This window comes from Myiozetetes cayanensis, unplaced genomic scaffold (genome assembly GCF_022539395.1).
Source record: "Myiozetetes cayanensis isolate MyiCay16 unplaced genomic scaffold, myiCay2020 scf1, whole genome shotgun sequence".
Taxonomy (NCBI): Eukaryota; Metazoa; Chordata; class Aves; order Passeriformes; family Tyrannidae; genus Myiozetetes; species Myiozetetes cayanensis.
In genome coordinates, this window is record NW_026086604.1 from 32,833,244 (window position 1) to 32,859,434 (window position 26,191).

Consider the following 26,191-nt stretch of genomic DNA (forward strand, 5'->3'; position numbering starts at 1 on the left):
AGTCATTGGGTTCTCAGGACTTCAACTAGGGCTACAAGCTGTACAAGCTGCAGGCTTGGGCTGGACTCCTATCAGTGACGAGAGCGAAAGAAAAGGCTCCACCTTTGATCACTGCAGATCTATGTTCTCTGCATTTGAAGAGGATAAAGCAAGCAGGATGAACTAGATGACCACCTCAGTGAGCAAAGACTCCGTACATATAATCTATCAAGACACGTAACTTTAGAACACCACCAATAATAAATACTGATCATACTGTAGCAAAAGTCCAAACAAAAAATGAATTTACATTCACAGAATGAGCACAGAACTGAAAGGGAAAAAAAAAACCCCGAAGTGAAATTCAAGCCAGCTGGCAGTATCTTTTAGACCAGCTAGATAAATTTAATTTATTTTGCCCTGGATTTCTCTATTCTCTCTCTGGTCTCGCTTCACTTAGATGCAATGAATCTTCATTTCTGTTCTACCTAACATACTTCTCATTAAGTTCATTAGGAGACAAGCTATTATTTCCTTGTTACGTCCTTCAGTAGAACTTAATTTTCAATCTCTCCTTCATAAAGATTTTGCATTTAGAGAGACTTAAATCACAAGATTCTAGTTCATTTGTAAACACATCTTAAAAATTTAAGGGGCATTAGATTTCCAACGTTTATAGTCATAAAATACATGATAAATGTGTGTATGTAGCATTGCAGCCCCATTTTACTACTGCTTTTTTGAATACAAAGCTATGAATCAAACATGTAGCACTGAGTACAAGAAAACAGTTTTCCATCTGCTTTTTTCTGCAATAAAAAGAAAGCCTTATCACAAAATCACGCTTTGAAACCTGTAACTCTCTTCAGGTCATTTTTTTCTGAATTTGATGGCAATGACAAAAACTGTTAGTTGCTCATTAACGTGTTGCTCACTGAAGTGAGCAGACATGAAGGAGAGAAAGACTAAAATCACAGGACAAGAGTGGCACAAGGACAAGCAACATAAGCTTCTTAACCACATGAGCAGCTTGGTTTGGAAAAGCTTTCCACTGGAAACAGTGGGGGACGGAATCTGTCAGTTTTAAGGTGGGTTTTCATGAATTTATTATAGGAATTGATATATGATCTGGTCTTTGTGATAACACAAGTGTTGCCTCGAGCCCTCATCAGTTTGTTTCAGAGACAGACAAGCTCTTGCTTTCATAGTAATTGACTATCTCTAAGTGGATACATCCTTTATGCCATTGTAGCTCATTTATAGCAAAGCAACTATTAGAGAATTTTAGTTCAGCCTGAAGCCACGAGTGCCATCACATCTATTTTCTGCCTTGACTGAATTATACAGGATAAGGAAAATATCAGCCTGCCAAGCAGCCTGTATCATGAGAAGCTGTTGTGCATGTATACACGTGTGTATAAATAAAAGAGATGTTACGTTCCTCAGATGGATTTTGTTCCATGTTTGCATAAATTCTAGGGACAGAAATAGTTTCCTTTTCTTATCCTTCTAAAAATTAAATGAAACAAGAAACCCCAACAATATGAAAACCTCATGAATTGCAACATCTCTAAATAAAGAATTCAATTAAATTTGCCGTTGCTCTGTGGAGGACTACTTATGACATAAAATAAATACAGCAGGCTTCAGACAGAGAAATTGTTTGAAGTTACATTGTAAATGAAACTCTTTAAAGTGACAAATATTACATTCAGTGTAATCAGATGTTCAATGTAATGAGGGTAGTTAGCTAAATCATTTGTCATTATATTCACTGATTATAATTGCTTCCTTAGCATACAGACTTCCATTTACCTCCTAAAATCATATCCAAGAAAGCAGCAACATGGGAGAAAAAAAAAACAAAACCCAAAAACAAAACTCCCCCCAAAACCCCACAAAAATGGTCTTTTCCCTTTACTGCTCGCTTTAATTTTTCTTCTATTATGGCAGTACAACAGGCTTACAGAAGTAGCTGCCAATAAACCTGGACACAGCTGACTTCAAAGAACAGTTCCAAATCACAGAGAACGGTAGGCAGGAAGCAAGGAACATTTTTTCCAGACCTTTTCTTTTCTATTGATGCACAGATGAGTTAATTACTACACAGTGGTAATTAGCACCCATACCAGTGGTGGGGTTGTACAGGAACCCTCAGCTGTCTTTCCCACAGCATGATCCTATCTTTGGTGTAAAGAACTGGGTCATCATATAGTCAGGGGTGTCACAAGAAAGTGCCATGCTGGGGATAAAAGAAAATTAATGGGAAAGTTAAGCTCTCCTAACCTCCCTTTGATCTATTTTCCTTTTCTTCTCTGAATGTTCCCTATCTTAGCCACCATAACATCAGGAAACAAATGTTAAAGGTGTTTAGATGTCTAAATGCAAGCATAGGTGCTGAAGAAACATTAAAAGTGCTTATGTATCTAAAAGCCACTGATTTCACTGATTTCTCATCAACTAAAAATTATCTGCATAGACAGTTTTGGAATCCAAATAGATAAATTAATGTGCAGTTTTCAGCTCCTACAGTCAACTGTAGTTTGGTCTTGCAGTCAATAATGGAAAAAAGTGTCCTGAAGAGACCCAGAAGCTGGAAGCATACTTAGTACAGCCAGAGCCCTGCACCTCACTGAAAGACCTGTGCCCTGAACATCCTCTTTGCCTTTGCAATACATCCCTTGTGTGCACAGACACATCCAGCAAAAAAAAAACCTCTCAAGGAGCAGAGCAGATGTGCCTGGACTTTTCTGATTAATTGGCTAAACGGGAGCACCTGTAGAAAATGGCATTTCAATGGAATGTCATAGGAGGGACACATAAATGAGAATTCATACATACAACAACCACAGACTAATCTGATAAAACATCAAATACTCACAGAGAAAGGAAGACTGGTAGAGCAAGCTTACTACTGTAGTGTCCAAGTCCCATCTTGGGCCACAAAGTACAAAATTCTGATAACTTGGACAAACATTGCAGAAGTTTTCATTCCTACACTCAAAGTCCATTTTTAAAAACAGACTAGTTTTTGCAGGAACCTAATCCAAAACATTATTTGTCCAAGCATAAAAACTGTTCTCACATCCAACTAAATGTTTTAAAGCCACTATTCAGTCCAAGGATTAGCTGAATTATGGCCATCCAGCTAACCTGTCTACCAGGGTCTGTCCCAGCTTCTAATTAATCTTTTGATCACAGTAAGGACCTTAAGATTCATTTCTATGCAATGCAGTAATAGTTACCATATTGAATCTCACTCTGCAGGAAATAGACCTTTACCAAATATAAAAACTATATTCAAAGGACAGAATGTATTTTAAAGAAATAATTCTCTAAAACAGTAATGCTTCAAAAATTACAATTTAAGTTTACCCTCGTGCTTTTACAATTACATGATTCAAGATTGGCAAGAGAATACTTAAATCAACCAAGCAGTCCAAGTAAATATAGGGCTTTTCTGAGATTTTGTTATTCCTATCAGCTTTTGTAGTAATCATGGACTTGAACAGCATTGTGCTGTGCACTGTTGAAGTGAAATGGTGTCTGGTATCTGTAACAGCAAAAGGACTGAGTCAGGATGGAAACAGCCTATCTGAAAGTCAAGGAGTACCAAAGAAGGAAAATGGGGACAAGTGGGAGGAGGCAGGAGAATACAGAATGGGCTTACTTAATATGAACCTCCATGAAGGTCAGATACACAGGTTCTTTTTAGTCCTCTTCTAAATTAGAAGACAACTGCTGAGCTATCAAACACATAGTAATAATGATCTTGAAAATCTCTGCTGACCTAATTACTTTCACTTGGATGTACTGAGTGTTTCTCATTAGCAAACAATTTGATGATGTTAAATTTACATCTCAAGCAACTACTAGCACCAGTTCAGCTCACAAACGGAATGTGAACATAACTTTATTTTCCTTATCAGTGTCACAGAATTGGTGAACTATAAAAAAAAAAAGATCTGTGAAAAAGAAGTAAGAGAATAAGAATAGTTATTAATAATAGTTGTAGGTCAGATGTTAAGTATTTCTCAGCAGTTTCAGAGATTTCATAAACTAGGCATTAGTTGTTTTGTTTGGTTTTTTTTTTTTTTTAATAACACCTTTATTTCAGTAAAGGACTTCCAACATATTGCTGGGGTACAGGATATTGACTGAGGAATTGTAGAAAAACTCAACTTCAGCTGGTCTTGGAATAAAAGTTCCCTAAGTAGATTCAAACAGCTAAGTGGATTACAGAAGATGGAGGGACATTCTCTCCATTCCACATAAACATGAAATTCTGTAACTGATTTTCCACTGTCTTTCATGCATTCTCATAAAAATGGTAATCCTATCAATGACTATTTCATAGCTGAGGTAGTATTTGTAAAAGCCCCAAATCAAGAACCATGAAAGACAGAAGGTCTCATAATGCTCAAATCAGTGTCAAGGAGGGCAATTTTGCACCTGAATTTATTGCATCACTTCTGACACTGTGGAAAAGCTGGTCAGAGTTTCATATATATGAATGAAGTCTGCAATAAAAGCAAGTGTTCAGCTTCTTGACTTTGTACGATAGATAATGGTTATCCTTCCTGAAATCCAGTAAAAATGTACTAATATATCTTTTGATTCATTCAAATAAATAATTCAGAAATTAATTCTTTTAAAGCACACATCACTATCCGATTTGTCACCCCAAAATATTCTATGTACTCAAACTTCAAGAAGAATTTACTATAAGAAATTAAGAGGTGGCTGAGTAAAGGTACTACTCATTTTTTAATTTACTGTCCTGCTTAGATGCATACCAAGTTAGGTCAACAACTCTGTTTGCAAGTGGGACCATACCCAACAAAGTGGTCTCTTCTGTTTCACATTATTATTGGAGCATTATTATCTCAATGCATCAGGAATAAGAGAAGTTGAAAATGTATCAAGAGTTCTCATCAATGGATGCTTTGGCTGTGCCTTGAAAGTGTCACTTCCAACCTCTGCTTTCATTCCCACTTGTCCCCATCCTCTTCTCCAACTGCTTTTTCCTTTGCTGTTGCTCCCATTTGCTTTGGCTGCTGTAGTGACGGAGAGATCATATGATGGTCATCAGATGGTCATTTCACAAGCAAGCAATGCATTCCTTTTATATGGAGAAAGAATGGTTTAAGGATTGTGTCTTGAATGACTTATTTTATTATTGATTAAGAGGTACTGCACACAGGATTTCTTCCACTTGAAGAGTTTCAGTATTATTGCACTTGAGTACGTTTCCAGGGAATATTCAATTTCACGTTTTGTTCTTCTTTGGAGCAATTATCCAAATGTTAATATCTTTTGCTGCTGTAGTTACTTTCTACTTTATTAGATTATCCTGGCCAAACACCTACACAGGCTAGCAAACAGCAGAACAAGAATGAAGCATCTGCTTTTCTGTTTTTCCTCTTCACATTATGTCAGTTAATTCCTGAAGCTGTTTGTGCCTCACTTAAGAAATGGGTAGTGTTCACCAGAAAGCAAACAAATCAATTACTGAACGTTCTGAACAGACATTAGAGGGCTGGAAAAAAAAACACCAAAATTTTCCTGTTCTTGTGACTGCGCAGAGATCTTCACGGTAATTTCTGTTGAATGATAACTTTTTCATGGTAACTTCTCACAAAATTAGGCCTTGAAGCTTAGCAGCTGATCAGAGCTGTGAGTCACAACCCCGTAAGAGAAATGTACCTCATTAAAGCCACAGCATGAATGGAGGACCTAACACATGAGGTAAGCAAGGGAACACCAGAGCACAGAGTCAAGAAGAATTCATTTTAAGGATTTTCATGGGAGGCTAAATTGGTCCTATTCATAGAAAAAAACAGCACAAAAAGTCTTGCCTTGCCCAACTGATACAGTCTCTTTCTAACACTAGCTGACTTCATCTAGGCCAAATATTGGCATGACCAAAGGGCTCCTTAACACTGATTTGTAACATAAGCCTTGTCACATAAACACTGAGGAGGAACTTTTCCCCCAAACAGGAAGTGCTAATACAAGAAGGTGGAAAACAGACTAAATAAATACATTTGTCATTGACATAGAAGTGCACTGACAGAGATGTCACCAATAAAATGAAATATAACATACTCACTGAATGCAGCTAGCTTTAAAATCACTTTTGTTATAGTAGAACTTAGATTAAAGCACAATCTAGAAACTCCATTGCTTTAATAACAAAATAGAGAAGTACTTTTGCAAGATCCATGAAGAAAATCTTCCAAAGACAGGAGTGGACCAACAGGTGAAGGAATTGCAAAAAGGGACACTCATTATCTTCTTTCCCCTCCTCCATTGTCCTTAACCTTTTTTTTAACTCATGTTCTCTGCTGCTTTTAAAAACTGCCTTATCTTTCTAGTGAAATGATAGTTTAAGAGTGAATGGATGTGATTTTACCACAGTCCTTTACATCTTCAGCTCGTGTGCCATGTAAGCACACTCAAACAGGTGTTTTTCACAGATACGGTGAGATGCAAGAGTAGTGTATGTACCCATCTTCATTATTTTACTTCATAACTAACAGATTATTTTGTACAGCAGAAAGTCTGTCCTTATATGCAGAATATTTAATGAAATATTTACTGAAATACACAGCTTCATAATTTTTACAAGTATGTACTCTGTAACCCATAGCTGATGCTGCTGCAGGTATCCAAATATTTATGTATTCCCATTAGCATGGTGGGGTGCAAGGAGAAAGATGCTAAGCTTCGAGGAAAACAGCACTATTTTGCAAATCCTATTCTGTAGAAATTAGGTAACTATGGTCTGTAAAATCAGATCATAATGTTCAGCAATTCTCATACTCTATTTGTGATCAAGCAGACATTCTCTTTTCTCTACGCATTAGCACAAGCAGCTCGAGGCAACTATATCTAAAGCTTTCAGGGGAAAACAATTTTGGAGAAAGTAACTTAACAGTGCAGAAATCTGAAAAGTCGGAACCATGAATCTTGGATCTTATTCAATTATGCACCAAAAAAACAACCACCATACAACACGTTTCAGTTTAAAGATGTGTCACAGAAACTGAACTGAAAAGCAGATCTTTGTAAACTAAGCTGAGTTATTACTCACCGTAGTTTCTGGTTATACTGCTTGACTTTTTCTAGTGAGGCTGCATTAATTTGAGCTTGAAATTCTTCTACTGAGACATTGTCTCTGTAATAGTATCCTTCCATGCTCTCCAGTGCTGTGAAAAGAGAAAGGGGAAAGGAAAAGAGAAAGACCAGTATTAAATATTTAGTAACTGCCTTCTTTGTAGTTTTGTTCACACACAAGTGAATTACTTTTTAACCTTGAGGCTTTGACCTTACTGTGGATGGCTGAGCTGTTTCCATATGTCATCAAATTCATACAGATCTCCCTTAGAGATTTCATTTACAAGAAAAATTGTATTTCTTGCCCTGTGCAAAATATAAAGGAGAGTGCTAATTTGAGTTCCTTTGCTCTAATTAAAGTATTCCTGCCCTGTGAATGTAAATGTGGGGCTTAGTTTTGATATATTACAGAATAAAATAGTAGAATGTGGTGGAGCAGTGAAAATAAAGGATTAATGCAGCAATTACTTTCACAGAGGGAGACCTAACAGCTTCTCACAAAGTCCAATTTTGGGAGATATGGAGCACCTGAACCTCTAGTTGTTCCCTCTGATTATGTGAATACCACCTTCCTCTAGATCAAGTAAAGCAAACTTTGTATTTCTGAAAATGCCCAAGAAGTTCCTTTTCAAGGCTCAGGTAAGTGAAGTCAAATACTTGTTCGTGTCCACCTTTGCTGTATTCACTTTACCAAAGCAAGAATGAATATTGCTACAAGAACTCAGGAACAAAAAAACCCTTCAATTAAAGGAAAGATGTTATGTCCCTCCTACAAACATTGCACAGAAATTAAAAAGAGGGGAAAAAATGAATGCACTACCATTCCATTTTGGGGTGGTTTTCCTAGCAAAAGATTTAAAAAACAAAAAGCAAAAAAACCCCAAAATAGTCCCCGAGACCCTTTACTTTAGGGGCTTCATGGGGTGTAACCTTCTCTTTAGTGAAGTCAAATCAGGTGTTTGAAAGATTCTCAAGAAAATGTGCACTGTAAAAATAAAGATCTTCCCATTAAGAGGTGAACCTTATTATGACATAAACCAGAGGCTGAAATGAAAGTTTTTGGGGACAAGCATTAAAGACCTTACAATTAGGAATATGGTCACTTTAGTAATCCATACACATTCTAAGAATACATCACCCCATTAGAAAATGCAAGCAATAAGAAGAGTTTTGATGGAAGAATGCTGCTGTCTTACAGCTTCAGCTCCACAAAGAATATTAATTCTGCTTGTACTGCTTAATATGACCAGCTAATAAATAATTTATTCACCGTGAAAGAACATGCAAATTGCACTCTCTGCGCTTTCAGAGTTTGTAATTCTACTTCTGTGTGAAAAATATTAAATTTCAAAAGACAGGCTTGCTTCTTAACTTCCTTGGCACTAAGTCACATGAGAAAGCTCACACAAAAATATCCACTGAACTCCATTTACAACAGCATGTTAGTGCAAACAGAACCGATAATCCCTACTGCTTATTTTACTGGCATGAAGTTGGTTTTATCCAATTAGATTACCCAACCGGGAAACTCAGTCATCTGTCAGGACTGGCTGGAGCGCACACTTCTGCCTCTGCGGGGGCCACGCTCACAGGTGCATGCGAGCACTCCCACACTGTGTGCTTTGGCTCTCCCCTCTCTGAAGGGCTTAACATTTTTCTACCCAATACATTAGAAAGCTCTCTGTAAGGAAGCTTTCCTTACAAACGTGTCTTTTATGGTATTCTTCAACCCAAGTTGATATATTATGGTCTGAATGTATAGAAAACCAAAGGGGAAAACAACCTGGAAGAATGGGTAGACTCAAAGGGTAATAGCTAATGGGACAAGGTCTACCTAGAAGCCCACTAACAGCAGAAAAGCACAGGGATCTATATTGTTCTATGTCTTTATCGCTGACATAGAGGAAGCAAATCAAGTTTGCAGCAAGTACCAAATTGGGAGAAGCAGTGAATATATTCAAGTGCAGGCCCACATAAAGAGGGCCCTACACAGGCTGGAGAAATCCAGCAGGAACCTCGTGAAACTGAACAAGGACAAATGTCAAGTCCTGCACCTGGAAAGACAGAGCCGAAGAGCACCTCTGCTGAGAAGGAGCGCAGGGTCACATTAGGCAGCAGGCTGAACATAAGCCTGCAGTGTCCTTTGGCAACCATGATGGACAAGATCCTCCTCCTGAACCATATTAACAAAAGCATGGCCAACAGGCTGGAAGAAGTGTCCTTACTTTACTCAGAATGTGAAAGTTGCTGACCAACCAGAAAGAGCTGAGTAGAAGGGCCATTAAGACGAGCCAGCTCTTCCCAACAGTGCATGCTGGCATGACAAGAGACAGTTGACATAAAATGAAACAACAGATGTCTCAACTCGATAGAAAGAAAACAATTTTTCACCATTAGGGTAGTCAAGTAGAGTAACAGACTACCTAAGAAGTTGTGCAGTTTCTGCCCTTGGTGTTTGCAAGATCCTATTTGTTAGACACTCGAGCAACCTGGTTTCATGTCACAGCTGACACTGCTATGAGCAAGAGGTTGGACCAGAGATTTCCTGAGGTCCCTTTCAATCTGAATTATTCTAGGATTCTATGAAAAACTGAAAAATGTCAAAAACCATATAGAATTTTAAATAAACTGAATTTTAATTTTAAATAAAGTGTCTCTCATTAAGCTTATTTGTTGCTGGGATCTTAATTCTAATGTAGGAAATAGAGAATCCAAATGCCAATAGCAATATCTCAACATTCTCAGCCTCCAGTCCTACAAATCAGGATCCATTTGAACATATACACACTTAGGTATATGGTTGCACAAAACTGTTTTTTATAAATGGAGAGACAGATAATATAGCCAAGGTAAACATTAAAGAAACTTGAAAAAATGTCTACAGTGCCAATCCTGCAAATATGTAGACTTGTAATTTTAGGCATGGAGCTATGCCACTCAGAATAGAGCAACAGAGAGATAAAGAGACTGATGTACACTTACCTGTGTCTCTGACAAAGTATTCCAAAAACATCATTTTCTAAATGTTCCATTTGAAAATATCATAAACCATTTTATTTTAGACAGGAAACAGCTCAACTCTGATAAGCTTGGGAAGCAAAATTTCACTTCACAAGGAACTTACATTTTTAGCTAATGATTTTTAGTTACAGATGGGAATGTACTGAGTTAGTTTGATGGCAGCTCAGCCAAACCTCATAGGAAAGAAGTAAAAAATAGAATCCCAATCCACTCATTAATGAGCTAAAACCCGCATGAAATAATGATTTAACCACTAAGATTTTAATTCTTATCCAGGATTTCTTATTCTTGGAGTCTAATGGATTATTTTAGAGGGACGTCCTTAAAAATTAAAGAAATTTGATATGATAGAGAAAGAAGAAAACTTCTATACCACTGAAAATTATTAAGCAGATGTAAACACTTGAATAGATCCTTGCCCTTTTCCTTTAACTGAGTACAAATATGCTTATCCAAAGAAGCAAATATTTTGGGCTTCTAGAAATAGAAAGGGGAAAAAATTGCAAAATAAATCCTGTAGCACACTGAATCTCCTCCTGAATCTAAAAAATTTATTATTTCCAGGAATTCAGCTGAACCAAGGTATTTTCTGTTCTCTTTTCTTTTTGTCTGCTCTATTGAAACATGTCTCCTGCTCGGCATTCTCATTTTCCCCTATGACTGAAATCAATCTCTTCAAAAGAAATATACTAAAGTCTTTATTAGTTTGTTTAAAAATAAGACTTCGGGGATCTTATTTTAAAAAAATGGTGTATTTTAACTTTATAGTACATTCAGCTATTTCTTCATGTATCTTTCTGTTCACTATTGCCTTTTACATCCTGCTTATCTATCAGAGACCAAGCCCTTCTTGAAACCTTCATTTGTATGCCTGACTTCTGCCTATTCTTCATAGGCCCTTGAAGCCCTTCACAAGGTAGGGAGTGCTTTCAGCTCCCTCTGAAATCAAAGGCAGCTCAAGGCAATCAGCAGCTCACATTCACCATTTCAGGGAAGCAAACTTCACGCTCCTGATGACCGTAATGACACTGCTGCTAACACAGGCTGCCTCTAATTTATGAATAGTCTGAGCATCAGCGCCACCATTCCTTACTTTCTAATTTTTGCAGAGCAATAACTACAAAAGCCTGAAAATGTTATTTAACTCTTCATAACATTTTAAAGAGACAGAATTCTCAGGGGACAACAATTTAATCCTCAAATATGAAGCAATAGAAAAGATTACAGCATCATGTGAAAAGCAAAACACTTTCAAAAGCAAGTTTCATGGTCTAATTATTGTCCATTGCTGTTGGAATCATATAACAGAGAAAATAAGTGGTGTTTTAAAGGGAGTTAACTATTATGTGATAAAAGCAGGTTGTAGGTGAATTCAAACTTGTTACCTTGTGAAAAAAGTACTGGATGGATTTTAAATCCCCCTCCATTCTTCAGCCTTTGAGGAAGCTGTTCAAAATGGTAACTATCAAGGTAGAAGTAAACCTTCAGCGTTTGCCGGCTTCCTTCTGCTTGGTATGTGATAGGTACATCTAAAAATACAGCCAGTGTTACAATTTCATTGAAAGCAATTTCCTTTTACAGAAACTGTTGCACTCAAAATTCACGTGGTTAGATAAAAAAATTACTGCAGACACAACTAATACACTCAGTATTTTACACTGTACATGGTGTTGCTGTGGTCAGTTTTGGCCTAACCATTACCAGGGAGCAGATAAACAGAAAAACAATGACTGTCATCTTTGACAGCCTGTCAATGACAGCAAAAATATTAGGCAAATAATGTAGTTGGCAACATTCTACTTGTATTTCCTGTAAATCTGGAGAAACACAGAATGGTTTGGGTTGGTAGGATCTTGAAGATCATCTAGTTCCAACCCCCTGCCATGGGCAGGAACACCTTTCACTAACCAAGTTGCTCAAAGCCCCATCCAGCCTGGCCTTCAACACTTCCAGGCATGGGGTATCCATGACTTCACTGGGCAACCTGTTCCAGTGCCTCATCATTCCCACAGTAAAGAATTTCTTCCTAACAGCTAATCTAAACCTGTCCCCTTCCAGTTTAAAGCCATTCCCCCTTGTCCTATCACAACGCACCCCTGTAAAAAGTCCCTCTCCAGCTTTCTTGTAGGCCCACTTTAGATACTGGAAGGTGCTATAAGGTCTCCCCAGAGCCTTCTCCTCTCCAGGCTGAACAGCCCCAGCTCTCTCAGCCTTCATTCATCAGAGAGGTGCCCCAGTCTGAGGACCCACACATCTACCTCCAGCACACAGTTTGAAACCACCAGAAGGATACCTTTTGCCACATTTCACAGGCCTTTATGAAGTGCATCATGTGTTATATTAATGTGATATACAGCGTTAGATTCTCCTCAGATTTGTATACAACACAACTAAACATACAATAGTTATCAGCATATTAATGAAATTATTATTAAAAATCAGGACTCAACTAAGAAAATAAATGTACCGTGGTAGAATAGAAAACTGTAGGAGAACATCACATGAGACTTTGACAGACTAAATTTTATAATAAATCAATTGGTGCAGTGATTGGAGCAACTAGTAGCATCATTTTGCAGTTACAGGATTCCCCAACATATATCATGTGTATTATTACAGAAGATTAACATGCAATGAGCATTAGCAAAAGTTTAAAACATTTCCTATTTAGCTAAATCTCTCAGAGGAAGTCAGTTTAAATCAATTTATAATGTTTTTATGTATTTCTTGTTTAAGTGCTGTTTCCACAGATAAGCCTCCAAGTTGAAAGCAGTAACAATAAAACATAGTGACTTGCATTAGTATTAGCATTACCTAGTTTTTACACTGCACACATACCTAAATGTTAAAGATTCCAAAAGGACATTTTTCACTACTTTTGGTAATAAGACTTTTTTTCCTTTTATTGATTATGCAGAATTATAAATGAAAAAAGAAAAAAAAAAAAGAACAAAAAATCCCGAGTTACTTGTTTTCTGTAACCACAGCCAGGATGACTGTGGTGTCAGCACTTAAACCCAAAGAAATTACAGAATTTATTACAATTCTTGAACACACAGACTTTCCACTTATTAGCATAGACACCTCAGCTGGAAAATGCAGCAATATGAACCATTATACATAGGTATAAGGTTAACTCCCAATCATGTAACTACATGTTGTTACCTGATCTAGCAGGGCTTCTTTTTAAAACATTTCAAGCCTTACTTGAATGATACCAAAATAACTATGGTGTTATACAGGCTAATTCCTACCTGACTACCAGCCCTTTGCTACTGAATTCTTCAGAGCCAAGGTAGATTTCTGAATGGGTTTGTGTCTTCTGGTTTTGGTTACTGCAGAAGTTCTCTCATGTGTGGTCTCAATCCAGCAAAGGAATTGTTTCAGAATGGCTTGATGTGAAGCAGACATGCTTTCCTCCCTTCCCAGGGGAGTCATGAGAAGGGAAAAAATGAAGGCTTTTTGCTCACTAAACAAAGTTCACTGCGGGAAAATATCTACAGGATGAACACATAATAATAAAGGAATGGCTGAGAATAAGTGAAGGGGATGAACTGCAGACTGCAAAGACAGTTCCTTCCTGGTGAGTTGGGCAAGTTTGGGGAGGACCTTGATTGTCTGCAGCAGCAGGTCTCAGAAAAACTTCTTGCCAAATTTAAAGCTATCCTAATAGTGTTTGCCATCTCTTTTCAAGGAACTCTTCCAAGATCTACTTTGGTTTTCAGACAATAAAATGAAATGGGGTTCTCCATCTCACATCAGTTGCATTTCCCTACTGAGACATTCAAGATATTTTTACACGTTTCTTCAATAACAACTGGGTTGTCCAGGGACTTTCCCGATTCGGTCACATACTCCCAATGGAAAATTCAGTTAAGCAAACAATTTTGCCCCAAGGTTACTGACATTGCCAGATAAGGATTCTGCATTTTCACTGATGATAGCTGTATCTCAGGACATCTAGGAATGTTAGGAGAGCTACAGATCTACTTACTCTCCAAAATTCCAAGTTACATAACATTCCCGGTGGGAGGTGATGTTCTAGGAACAAAAAATGTTACAAAAACAGTAAAGCTCAGATACTAATTACTCACTCGCAAATAAGGGTTCTGCCTCTGATTGTCTGAAGTAAAAAGTAACTTTTTCCAAGTCAAACAATGCAACCAATGTATCTTCTAGCATGGCTTGCTCATCAGCCTAAAAAAGGCAAAAGGAAAATTGAAAAGGTCATTTCAGCCAGATGTTTTCCCCAGCAGAAATAACATAAGAGAGCAGGACTTAAATTAACTACAGAATGTTGCAGAACATTTCACTGATGCAGCGTATAACCTATTTAACTCCTAGATAACGTAAATATCTTTGTTTCTATTGGCACTTTCCCTCTTATTACTATTCCAAGATTAGAAAAATGAATGTTGCCATTTCACATAGTAAATTAATATGCAATTTATAGCTACCATTACTGCTTGTGGTTTTGTAAAACACTGGATTATTACATTATTGGGTCTGAACCAACTCAAGAGTGTTGGGGGGGGGAGGGATAGGTCAAATCTCATGGAGGTGAGGTAATGTTGTATCCCACATGCCAGCCCTTGTGAGTGTCCTGGGGTAACCCTGGAGCAGCTGTCAGTCACTGGCCACTTGGAGTCTGCTGGGCAACCCCAGGGCAGCTGCCAGTCAAAGCCAGCCTGGAAACACTTCAACACACCACACTCCCTGGAGCCCCTAATCCAGCCTTAGGTTGGCTGGCACACCAGGAGCACTGCCCCTCACCCTGCCCCAGAGCCACAGAATGGCCAGTGGGCCAGAAGTCCCGCCTGACAGGGGTGGTCACAGGGGGTGAGCACAAAAAACCAGCAACACGTGGCTCCATTTTCACTTGAGACCTACAATGTGGAAACTGGACTTACACAGGACTCACTGGTGGTAGATCTTTTCCTTTACTCTCTCTCTTTCTTTACTCCTGCTTATTATCTTAATCTCCTTTCTCAATATTTTGGGAGACATGGGACCAAATGTGTTGGACTTTGCTAAGCTGTATGGGTTAGCATGTGCTAAGTGGAATGCTCTGTTTTGGTTGTCTGTTACCCTTCTAAGCTTTTGCCAAGTTATTTACTCCCTTATTTTCTAAAGTTATCAGTAAAAGTATCTTCTCAGAAAACTTGTGTAGCATATTGTCTTTACACTACCTCAAGGTATTAAAGAACCAAGGGCTCTTCTAAATATTTGGTGGGTGAATTTTTGGAGCCTTGTCTAATTTTTAAAGTAAAACTCCTGGTTGAGCTTGTAGCTCCGGGGCTGGGGTCTTACAGGCTTTTAATCAAACAATTTTGTCATTATTCTGTAAGACACCAGACTGTAATACCTTGTCCTGACACAAGGTCTTGCTTGTAAAGCAAGAGGAGAAATGTGAAAACTGAATTCTTCTTTTTAGCAACTTTCTTTAAAAAATACCATAACTTTAGCAGTTCACTTATGAATGAAGATAAGAGTTCATTGTGTCCACTCCAAGCACCGACAATTGAACCAGCAGCTCAGAGCAAGTACAGCTCAGGGTGACTTGCACTTTTACCTACAAAACTCTAGGTGCAAGTCAAATATGCAGATGTGCCAGTATTCTGATTTGAACCTATGGTTCACTCTGTGTACTCCTGAGCTGAAGAGATAGTTAAAGAGATCCAGGACTTCTCAAGACACTTTACTAAATCTTTAAAAAAGGAAAAGAGTAACCTTCAAGTATGGTTATCTTGAGTTAAATATTCAGAGTAATTACAGTAGAAATCAATAATCACTTAAAGTTAATTCTATTCCCTACACAACGCTCCCCTAGGTTAGAAAGAGCCAAAAGGAAACCCAAGGCATGCATTTTTCCCCCTCTAAGAACTGAAACAGTAGGAAGACAAGGAATAATAAACTAGCTGCCCCTAAATTGAGTATAAACAATAGTTTACTGAATTAAAGAACAAAAAAAATCCCATGATTTTCCCTGATCTGTATAGTGAAATAGCATTCCCACTTGTACATATGAAAAAGCAAATCTGCTAGAAATATCTTTTCTCCTGGTTCAATTTAAGAAGTCTGCGGACAGAGTGATTTTGTCAGCAGAACAGTCTGAAAACCATACAGTGGCGTGGGAAATTCTTGCACAACTGCTCATTCTTTACTGAACTCTGGCCATAATGAGTGTAATTTCCTCCAAATACCCTTGTTTAAAATAACATGGATCATTTGTAAGTCAAATAGTGCTGAGAAGGTATTGAAAAAGTTGCCTTTAAATTTCCCTTGGTTAAGAACTGTTAGACAGAAAAGACAGAACTTTATTTTCAATTTGACAATGCATTCTGCTGGTATCTGATTATGTGAAAATAGCTAAGTAGCACACATTTTCACTACAAAGGAAATCACTGTGATCTTGAAAGAAAAAATTTAAGTATTCAGTGCTGTAAAGACAACAGTTGCTTTGTGGTAACATGACAACAAAGCACACAGAAAAACATAAGACAAACACCAACTGAATTTACTTTTGAACTCTAAGGATTCCAGCACTGGGACATGTTGATGCTGCATGGTGCCAAAAAAGGATCCAAGACCCAAGACATGAGTCTAAGCTCCCTGGTGCTTTCTTCACTTACTCCTCATGTGGATAAAGAGCTCTCCTGTTTCTCTGAGGCACTGATTTTACCTGTTTGTAAGCTGCACACGTTGTTCTGACACACCCTGTCCCATGCAAGCCCACATTGGTACCTCAGCTACCTGTGAGGTAGCTGCTCACACTGGCTCCAACAATTACATAGGCTAAGACTTAATGATTTTGATTTAGAAATGCCTTTATTTTTATTGGTCTCCTCAGCTTCTAAAGTTTCTCAGGTCAACTTGTCGGCAACTCTGCTGCCAAGATAGATAAGGAAAGGAAAGAACACTGATACTAGAAATGTCATCTGTTATTTCCATGGAGTTTTATACAGTATGATGGACCAAATCAGTTATTTTCAGGGAGCCAAAGGTTGAGAAGACTGTCATGGAGCATACTATGCAGACTGACTGCTTCATGGTTCTTCTGGTTAGCAGAAACCCATCTAGTGTGAGAAGCATCTTAAACAGCTAAAGAAGCACTTTGGATAACTGGGGACTAAAGGGCTACAATGCCATGTCCCTTATTTAATTGTTTCTTAAGCCATGGCTCTTTGCCAAGCCTTTTGGAAGAAAGAGCCAATTTCCAATTTCACTGTTAGGCTACAAGGATTTTCCCTATGATCAGCATGTTTAGTCCTTCAACTACTACAGATCTATAGGTATTTTGGGGGGAAGGGTGATAAAATTAACTAAATTAGGTAATTCATTTATCTTGCATTGTTGCTTATTGCAAAATGAAGTTCTGGTTATCACCTAATACGACATTTACTCCCAGGGAACAGCTACAACAGCAGTGGGGAGTCAAGGGTAAACTCACTATCTGCTAACTCCAAACAAACATAATACTGCCTTTGTGGAAATCGTATTTCCCATATCATAAACCAAACACAACCCACATCTGTAATTATCCGAATTGCAACTTTTCCAAACAGCAGCTAATTAAGTACCAAGCTAAGTACAAAGAATGCAGAAAATCACATTTATATCTAATACTGTTTAACCATTCCAGTGAATGAACAGGAGCTGCGGCCAAGCATGCCACATGGGGAGTCTTACCAGGTTTGGTGAGAGCAGGGACTGGAAATGAAGGAGAAGACCTGCACTGGCTATCTGTTCCAACCACCTCCTGCTGGCCTCCAGCGTCTCCATTTCATATTCTTTGTTGTTGTCAAACATCTGATTTAAGGCCACCATTAGCTGCTCTGAAAATGCGCAGACTGTGGCCACTAGGCTCTGACAGAAGACCATGTCTCGCCTCAGTTGTATCTCGCTATCTGTGATGGGTAGAAGCCAGAAGAGCAAAGGCAAAATGGAGCAGTAGATTAATTAACAGCAAAGGAACTGGGCTGGATTTTTTTTCTTTGGCTAAAAAACCTGTCATCTAAATGTCAAGTAAATGAAAAGTTTACAGCCTAATGTTATTCCTAGGAAATAGGACTCCAAGACCAAATATATAATGTGGAAAATGGTAGATTATTTTCTAATTCTAAAATTATATATGAGTGTATTTAAAATCTGGAATTTAAAGTATTTCTTCATGAACAATGTACATTTATCTTGTATATTTTGATATACACTCCATCAATTCTAAGTACTTTTGATGTCACAAGGCGATGGATGTTAGACCTTTTTGCTGCAATGTGAGAACAAGCTGGGCACAAAAACATTTACTTTCCACCAGAAAACAAGGACAATAAGAAGCTATGAATATGACTGCATCACCTGGTCAACTCCACAGCTACCAGCTGGGAAGGGCAGATGAACACTTTCTGCTGTAAAGCACAAAGTGTTGCTACCAGAACACAAGCTATCCAAATACAATATATATGAATATGAATCTATAAAATAAGCACAGAGCAACATCACATATCCAGGAAGCAGCAGAAAGGTACAGTGTCAGAAAAGTCCAGGAGGAAGGTCCCTAGATAGATGTCTATGGATCATTAGCAGCTGATTTAAATTAGGGACTAGCTAACCTACCAATTTATTCCGGAGGGCACAAGCATTAGATTAGATAAAGGTCAAAAGAGTTAGAAATGGAAACATATTCTCAATAAAGTACAAAACTGTGGTGATAAGTATTCAGTGCTTCCTTCTTGTCCTCTTTCCTGAAGGTCTTCAAGTAATTTTATCATTATGAGCTGTTAGGCAAACATCAATCACAATGGTACAGGTAGACTTAATCTTTCTCAGACCAAGAGAAGCAGGTCAGGTGATACTGATGTCTTTCCAAAACCTAAAATATTTGCCCTCGCTTCTAGATTCCTCTGCCCCTTTAGGCTTAGCTCCTCTTCCACTTTCTCTACGGATCTGACAAGAATTTAGATGACTGGATAAGTCAGCAGAAATAATTCTGTACTCAAAAAATTACCATCGACTTAAAAAAAATATATTTTCTTGGGCTCCAAGTATTTCTCAAAGTAACCTCATTCTGTCTGCTTTCCTTCTGAAATCTTATTCATTCTTTTTCTCAACTACTGATAATGGTGAACACTCTTTTACTATCATTTCTAATCCATTTTCCAGCTTCTCAGGACCTTGGGAATGTTTTCCCTAAATGGCCAAATCACTGCTGTTTCTGCACTGTGACTCAATGCCTTTTGTTTCAATTATTCAGATTAACCTTTCTCTCTCTCTCCAACATCTCAAGTTGTGCAAATCCAGTGCAGATAGAATTTTCATCTTTAAAAACTCCGCATATCTCCAGCTTCAAAAATCCCACTGGCTTCTCCATGGTCAAAACCTTTCCAAAGTCACAGCAGCACTCAGGGATTTGTGCCCAAAACACATTCTGTCTCCTTGCTTTGCTCAATTTTATCTCTGTTTGTCTAGCAGCAGCTGACTTTCGGTGCCTTCCTCTATATTGCCTACTTCTGAAGCAGCCCTCTTGTGTCTCCAACACCTCATTTCTAAATCTCATTTAATACTACTTGAATATCATGCATACAAGAGCACTTTGGGCTCTTTTCACAAAACTATTTTTACACAAAATAAACTATAGAATTTACTAACTTATAAATAGAATCACAGAATCTATAAAATTGTTGTTGTATGTCCTAACAAAAATAATAAAATAACAATGCATTAATCTAGTGGTGCAAGATGGTTAAAATCAGCTTTTACAGTTAAATTGGACTTCCTACTTCAACATTTATTCACTTACAAACTGTAGAGAAACTTCTACGATATTATTTTCTAAATACTGATTTACTGACATTTATATATTGTGTATTTGAAGCTGTGTGCTGTATGGGGTGATGGGAGAATTAATACACAGAATAATCAAAGCCCTTTCAAGAAGGAGGGACTTAAATTTCCTCTAAAATAAGATAAAAGAAAAGGTGTGAGTTAAAATAGTAAGGTAAGTCTGGAAACAGATGGGAATGAAAAGAAAAAGAGCAAACAGGAAAAAGCCCAACAGAAGAAAGTCAGCAGAGGTATTGTGCACAAGCTGAGAGTTTAGTTGTTTCTTTATCTGCCAAGATCCAGAGTAAACAACCAGATAAGGCATTTTGCATTAAAAAAAAAAAAAAAAAGTGCAGTGTTTGTTAAAAATGTCTGGAATTGTGTTCTTCAGGAATCCTCACTGTAAACACAAGGATAAAGTCATTGATTATCAGGTTTTATCATCTCTGACATTTTTCTCCTTTCTCTAAACATAGTATTCTGTCCAAAAGCAAAAATACTCTCAAACCATCCACATTCACCTCCCCTCCTCCCAAAACAAGCAAAATTACCTGTATACTCAAGAAGTGCCAAGAGTATTCGTGCCTTCACCTCTTAAAGAAAAAGAAGAAAATATTTTGAGGTCATGGTTAAAAGTGTTTTCATCAACATAATAATGCATTTGCAGTCTCTCATTTTACCATCTTAACTCCAACTTCTTGTGTAGGCAATCCTGATTTATACCTACGAAACAGTAACAAATCTCCACTTAACTGTACATATAACTTGAAAAAAATTGATAAAAATCAAAATCGCCAACAATGAGAAAGACACATGAAGAGTTAGCAGCTATCTGAGATCACATGTGCACCAGCTTGTCGGTGTAAGCCCACATATGAAGAATATCAGCCTTAAAACTTTGAAAAACAAGTTTTCATTGATTCCCAGAGTACATCAATTCTTTCTTCTCCCTCTCTTGTACTCTCTTGTTCTATATTTAAAAATCTCGAATTATGCTCATTTTAATGTACACCACAGGATCTAGGAAAAATACATTATTTTCACTTCATTCTCAGCCTGCAGGGTTTTTTTTGCTTTACACTTCCTCCCCACACTTTTTTTTTCTTAGAGGGGGCTGCTTCTCAAAGTTTGCAGGCAGAAGAAAGTGATTCTTCCACTTTGTGTACCAGAGCACAAATTTAAATGTGTTAACCACCACTGCAAAAAACAGGCAGATCAAAAAGCTGCCATAAAATTAGAGAGTTTCAAACTTCCAGCATATCAGTTGTCCTACAGGTACTACCTGCAGGAATACAACACTATTCACACGCTTTCACATCCTTCCAAACTTTCTTTCCCACACCCAGTTTTCTCTGCAGTCCTATTCCAAGCCCTGCTCATTGGACCAGAGGAGCTGCCATTGTGTATAGGGACAGGAAGAAAACTTGTTAATGTGTTTCCCCCTACTTGAACGTGTCTGCGAAAAGCCAGAATCTTCCCCAGAGGTGACCAGGTTTAAAAAAGTAGAAAATCTTTCAATTTTGGTCTTTAACCGTTCTGTACACACATTGCAAAATGAAGTGGCAGTGCCCATGCTTCTGAAGTACGAGCCCACAGTACCTCAAATACAAGCACCAAAACATTTAAAATTACCAGTTATTCTTGAAATTTGCAAGGTGATAGATCTTTGCCTTAGTCTTCTGTCTTTTGAAAAAAACCCACATAACTCACAGAGATTAATAACTTGGCATCTTGGAGCCTGAACATAGTTTAGTAACTTAAAATAGAGAAATATAGTTTTTATCTGAATAATGTAGATACACTGAGGCTTGTTTTACATAAGATTTGTTGGATCTCTGCATTCAAAAGCATTTGAGGTATCTATAAATAATGATTTCCTGCTTATGGGAAAATTGCAGGACACTGCAACTCCATCACTGCTGTAAGTCTTGTATGTTTCAAAATATAACCATGGTCAAAAGGGTATTTTTAGGTTATTTGTACAGAGACTTACCTGGGGTTAGAAGTGAACCTTGGATGTCAATCATTTTCCTTTTCAACAAATATCAAATGCTATGGAAGTTCTCACTACTTCTTGCTACATGTTGTATGGAAGGAAATAACTCCCCAGCAATTTCTCTTTAGACTCTGATTTGTAATCCAAAATGCCTTCAGCTTTTATTTTTAAACATTCTTTTGCACCTTATTTAAAAAACCCACTTTATTCTGCTATTCTTATCGTTTCTGGGAAAGACTAGATTTTAGTTTTCTTTTTCACATCTGAAAACACTTTAAAAATAAGACTGGGGGTTGCACTGCAAGTTTTATGATTTAAATTGACATATATTTTTTTATACCTTCAATGACTGAAAGGCTCCTTTATGCCTCACTCCTAATTTAAATTAAAAGAGATGTGAACTTTCTCAATTGCATTGTGTTTCCTGTTTAAACTTAAAATTACTGTTCTAGAAAAACAACTGCACTTCCTCATGTAGCTATATGACTAGTTGACTAGAAATATGGCTTGCTTTACAAACATCTCTGCTTTTCACCAAAAAGCTTACCTTTTTTTCTTTGGGGAAAAGCAACTACAGAAATCTCTCCTTTCTTTGTTCTGTTTACACCCTTCTGTTGTTGAGTCCCTCTCTTTCCATCCACCTTGGGTTCCTACTCAAGTTATCCCCCAGCTTTTCCTCATGTGCTTTCTGTTTCCCGTGTTACGGATCTCCCCCAGACACAGAATCACGTACCTACATTATTCTTTCTCTGTTCAGTGACTGTTCATTTCCTGCCCTGCCTTCTGCTCTCTCCACTAAAATCAAGCACTCCATCTTCAAAGATCTGCCTGCACCAACAACACATCTTTAGCTTTACTGGTTTAACAATTTAGTAGGCCCAGTCACTCCAGGAAATAACTTCATTCTTTGCTTTAGTTACTTATCTCCACATAAATCCCCCTAGAATCTGTATGCTACTCCAAAGAACTCCTCAATTCTAACAACTAGATTAGCCTTCTAGGGCTGCCTTTTATGGTAACCATAGAAAGTTTTTCTTTCTCTAATGACACGGTAGGGCAAGAGAAATAAGTCAAAGCAATCTCCACATATATTTTAAGTTTGCTGTCACGGAAGGTTTGATTGTGGTTTTTTTCTGTTTCTTTTGGTTTTGGTTTTTTTAAATCTGTGAAAATCTCATTGATCTTTTTATATTTTTCTTCTAATTTCAATTAGAAGAAAAACACTCTGAGTTTTCCCATTTCTTCACATTTTTTAAACAAAGTAAATAAAAAGAATCTTAATATCTAGGACTTTAAACATCTCATTGTGTCTCCATCCCATGTCTCCTTCTGCTTTAAAGCACTAATCAATTTAATTTAATAGAGTCTGCGGTGCAACAGAACAATGAATAAAAAATTACAATAGCCTGTGATACTTGCATAAAAAGAAGGTATTCATCCTTACTTTTGCACTGATCAATAATGCTTAAGTATATTTATAATAACTAGAGATTTTAATTAAATTTCTTCCCAGGTGAATGAAATTGTATCTGTGGTCTCCTTTGACCTCTCTTAAACCCACTAGAAGAGACAAATATATTGCTTTCCTCAATTATTATCAAAATACTGCCTCTTACTTACAAACCAACAGGAACACTCTTCTAAAATCTCAAGATATTACTCAACATCTTCTCAGAAGCCCAACTAAAGAGTCAAATGAGGTGACATCTTCTATTTTTTTTCTGAATTAGGCAAATACAAGGGGAAATGGGAAGAGGACTCTGTACCATGCGTTAGGTTTTCAGCCAGAAATAGCTCAGGGCAGTACTACTGGTTCTCCTAGGTATCCTGACCATCTGTGAACACAATGGAGGATGGCAAGACTGGAAAGGAAAAGTCAAGAAATAAAGATATGAGGAAAAAATTTGGCTGTTTGAAACATTTTTAACCCTGTTTTGTGCTCATCTGATTTCAATTAAATCCAGCTGCTGGTTGTGTCTCAATTTCTATTTATTTAATGTATATTTCTTTATATTTATATTTATATTTATATTTATATTTATATTTATATTTATATTTAATTTATATAAGCCTAGGCCTCCCTAAATCATAGCAGTCTCCCAAAATTTCCCGAGGGGAATAATTCTGCCCTGAATCTTTTCAACACTGAATTACATATACCTGTCCAAACATGCTTTGGAAATTAAGGCTTGAGAAGCAATTATTCACTTCCATTCCCCTATTTCTTCTTCATGCTATTTGTGTCAGGGAAGCCACAAGAACATAGGCTTTCAGGTATCCATTACATTGGACCCCAGGAAAATTAAATTTACAATGAAGAAGATCCCAGTTTGGGACATGGTGGTGGTGGTGGAATAGGAATCAAATTAATGGAAAAAAACTGTAAGAGACTAGAAATATGTAAAGACTCTTTGGGAATAAACAACCTAAGATTTTACCTGTAACCCATGTATTTGGGTAAGAAGACTGCACAGAAGTCCCCTGTAAATCTCTGACAAAAGCTCGGATGTCATGGACAGAAAGGGAGAGCCAAGAGTATTTAAAACTGGCAAACATCTTCTGATACGCATTGAGAGAAGGTAAGGTAAAGTGTGTGCTGCTCTTGAACAGCACAAGAATAATGCCTTTTACTATTTAGCTTTCTGAACCAAGCACCATCCACAAGCATGTCAGCTGCAATACAGTTAGTTACCGTAATTTATTAACAGAAAAAAAGTTTCATCCTTATTTCTAAAACACTAGAAAATGTCAACAGTTTTATTGTTCTGTAAACACCAAAATTTTCCTGATAAATAGCACTGTTACACTGTAGTAGTATAGTAAAAAAAAGAATTTTTTGTATTATAGAGAGGCAGCAAGTCATTTGGACCTTGCTGAACTCTCCCACAGAATTTTGTGACAGATTTAACCCCAAGTTTATTTCAATAATCTCAGCTCAATATTAAGAGTATATGACCAATGTTAAAATGGGTTAGATCAACTAAATTTATTTATAGGCAAACAAGTTATGTTAAAATGGTCTGGTAAGCTTAGCTTCAGAAAGGATGCAAGGAAGGACTGTTGAAGACACATTTCCATTCCTTCTCAACTGTGAAAGACACTCTGATTAATACTTGAATATAATTTGGCTTAGGCTGAAGATAGGCCTGTAGAAAAAAGGATTCAGAAATATTTATTAAAATATTCCCTCAGTGACAACCACCATTAAACTAAAAGAAGTATTCCTAGTATTGGAGAGTCAACCCACTGTGATTGACTCCAGAAGGAGGAGGTATTTATGGGACTATTTTTTCAATTTTCTAACACAGGGTCTGAAAATATGATTGCATCTGAAATCAGAAATACCAAGAGTCAGAGAGGGAGGAGTTTGTTTGGTTTGGCTGCTTGGTTTTAGAAAGTTTATCTTAATAAAACTTATCACCAAGTTCTTTTCCAGTGATCTGATATTTAACAGTTTCTTTATGGGACACCATGGAAATAATCCCACAAAACAGAAGAAGCTAAACACACAAAAATAATTTAAAGTTAGACCCAACATAAGTTTTTGTTACCACACAGACTCCTAGTGCAAGAGTTTGTATCAGAATAATTTTGCTCATTTTTCTGTTTCTTTAGCAAACAGCACAGGAAATAAGGCAGAAACAACAGGCAAGATATTCTGGAGAGGAAATCCCAGTTGTTTTCTTATGAAGAAAGAGGAGAAAGCAGAAGACCTCAGTTCACATTGTCACTTGATGGTGAAGAGAAGCAGAGTCTTGGTGGTAAAGAGGGGGAGTAGTTGGTAAACTTCAAGACAGTAGTGGGAGGGAGGAGGAGGAGTGACAGCATCAGTTGGAATGGATTAAGTGAAGACCATGGCTTTATGGCAAAAGTGGGAGCATGATTTTAGAGGGATAGTGACTCCAGACAAAGACAGAGAAGACCAAGATATAGGACAAAAGCTGTCCTGCAGAGTTTTCATCTTTCTACTTAAGATAGTTGAGAAACGAGTCTAATTTCAAGAAAAGACTCAATTTCGAGTATCAGTCCCATGAATTTCTGTGACAAATCAGTCAAGCCCACTGGACTTCAGCAGCAACTGAAATAATCTACCATAGGCAACATATGGTTCCTTCGTTTTCTCTTGTCAGAAAACTATTTTCTCTACAGCATCTGAAGTCTACAGGGTAAGCAGAAGACAGCTGAGATAACTCCACTAACCTTGTCATTAAGAACACAAAGAAGTCCTGTAGACTACACTGCGTTCAGCAAATCTTG

General features: G+C 37.4%; 1 protein-coding gene across 2 annotated transcripts in view; it reads right to left on the minus strand.

The window, feature by feature from the left end:
- PREX2 (phosphatidylinositol-3,4,5-trisphosphate dependent Rac exchange factor 2) overlaps window positions 1–26,191 on the minus strand; it is a 171,171-nt gene that overhangs the window by 33,806 nt on the left and 111,174 nt on the right. For both annotated transcript variants that reach the window (XM_050316271.1, XM_050316280.1), the window contains exons 31-35: window positions 20,490–20,531; window positions 17,809–18,026; window positions 14,214–14,316; window positions 11,505–11,648; window positions 7,076–7,190 (exon numbers count right to left, since the gene is read on the minus strand). In XM_050316271.1, the coding sequence (XP_050172228.1) occupies window positions 7,076–7,190; window positions 11,505–11,648; window positions 14,214–14,316; window positions 17,809–18,026; window positions 20,490–20,531 (622 nt within the window). The remainder of the gene's footprint in view (window positions 1–7,075; window positions 7,191–11,504; window positions 11,649–14,213; window positions 14,317–17,808; window positions 18,027–20,489; window positions 20,532–26,191) is intronic.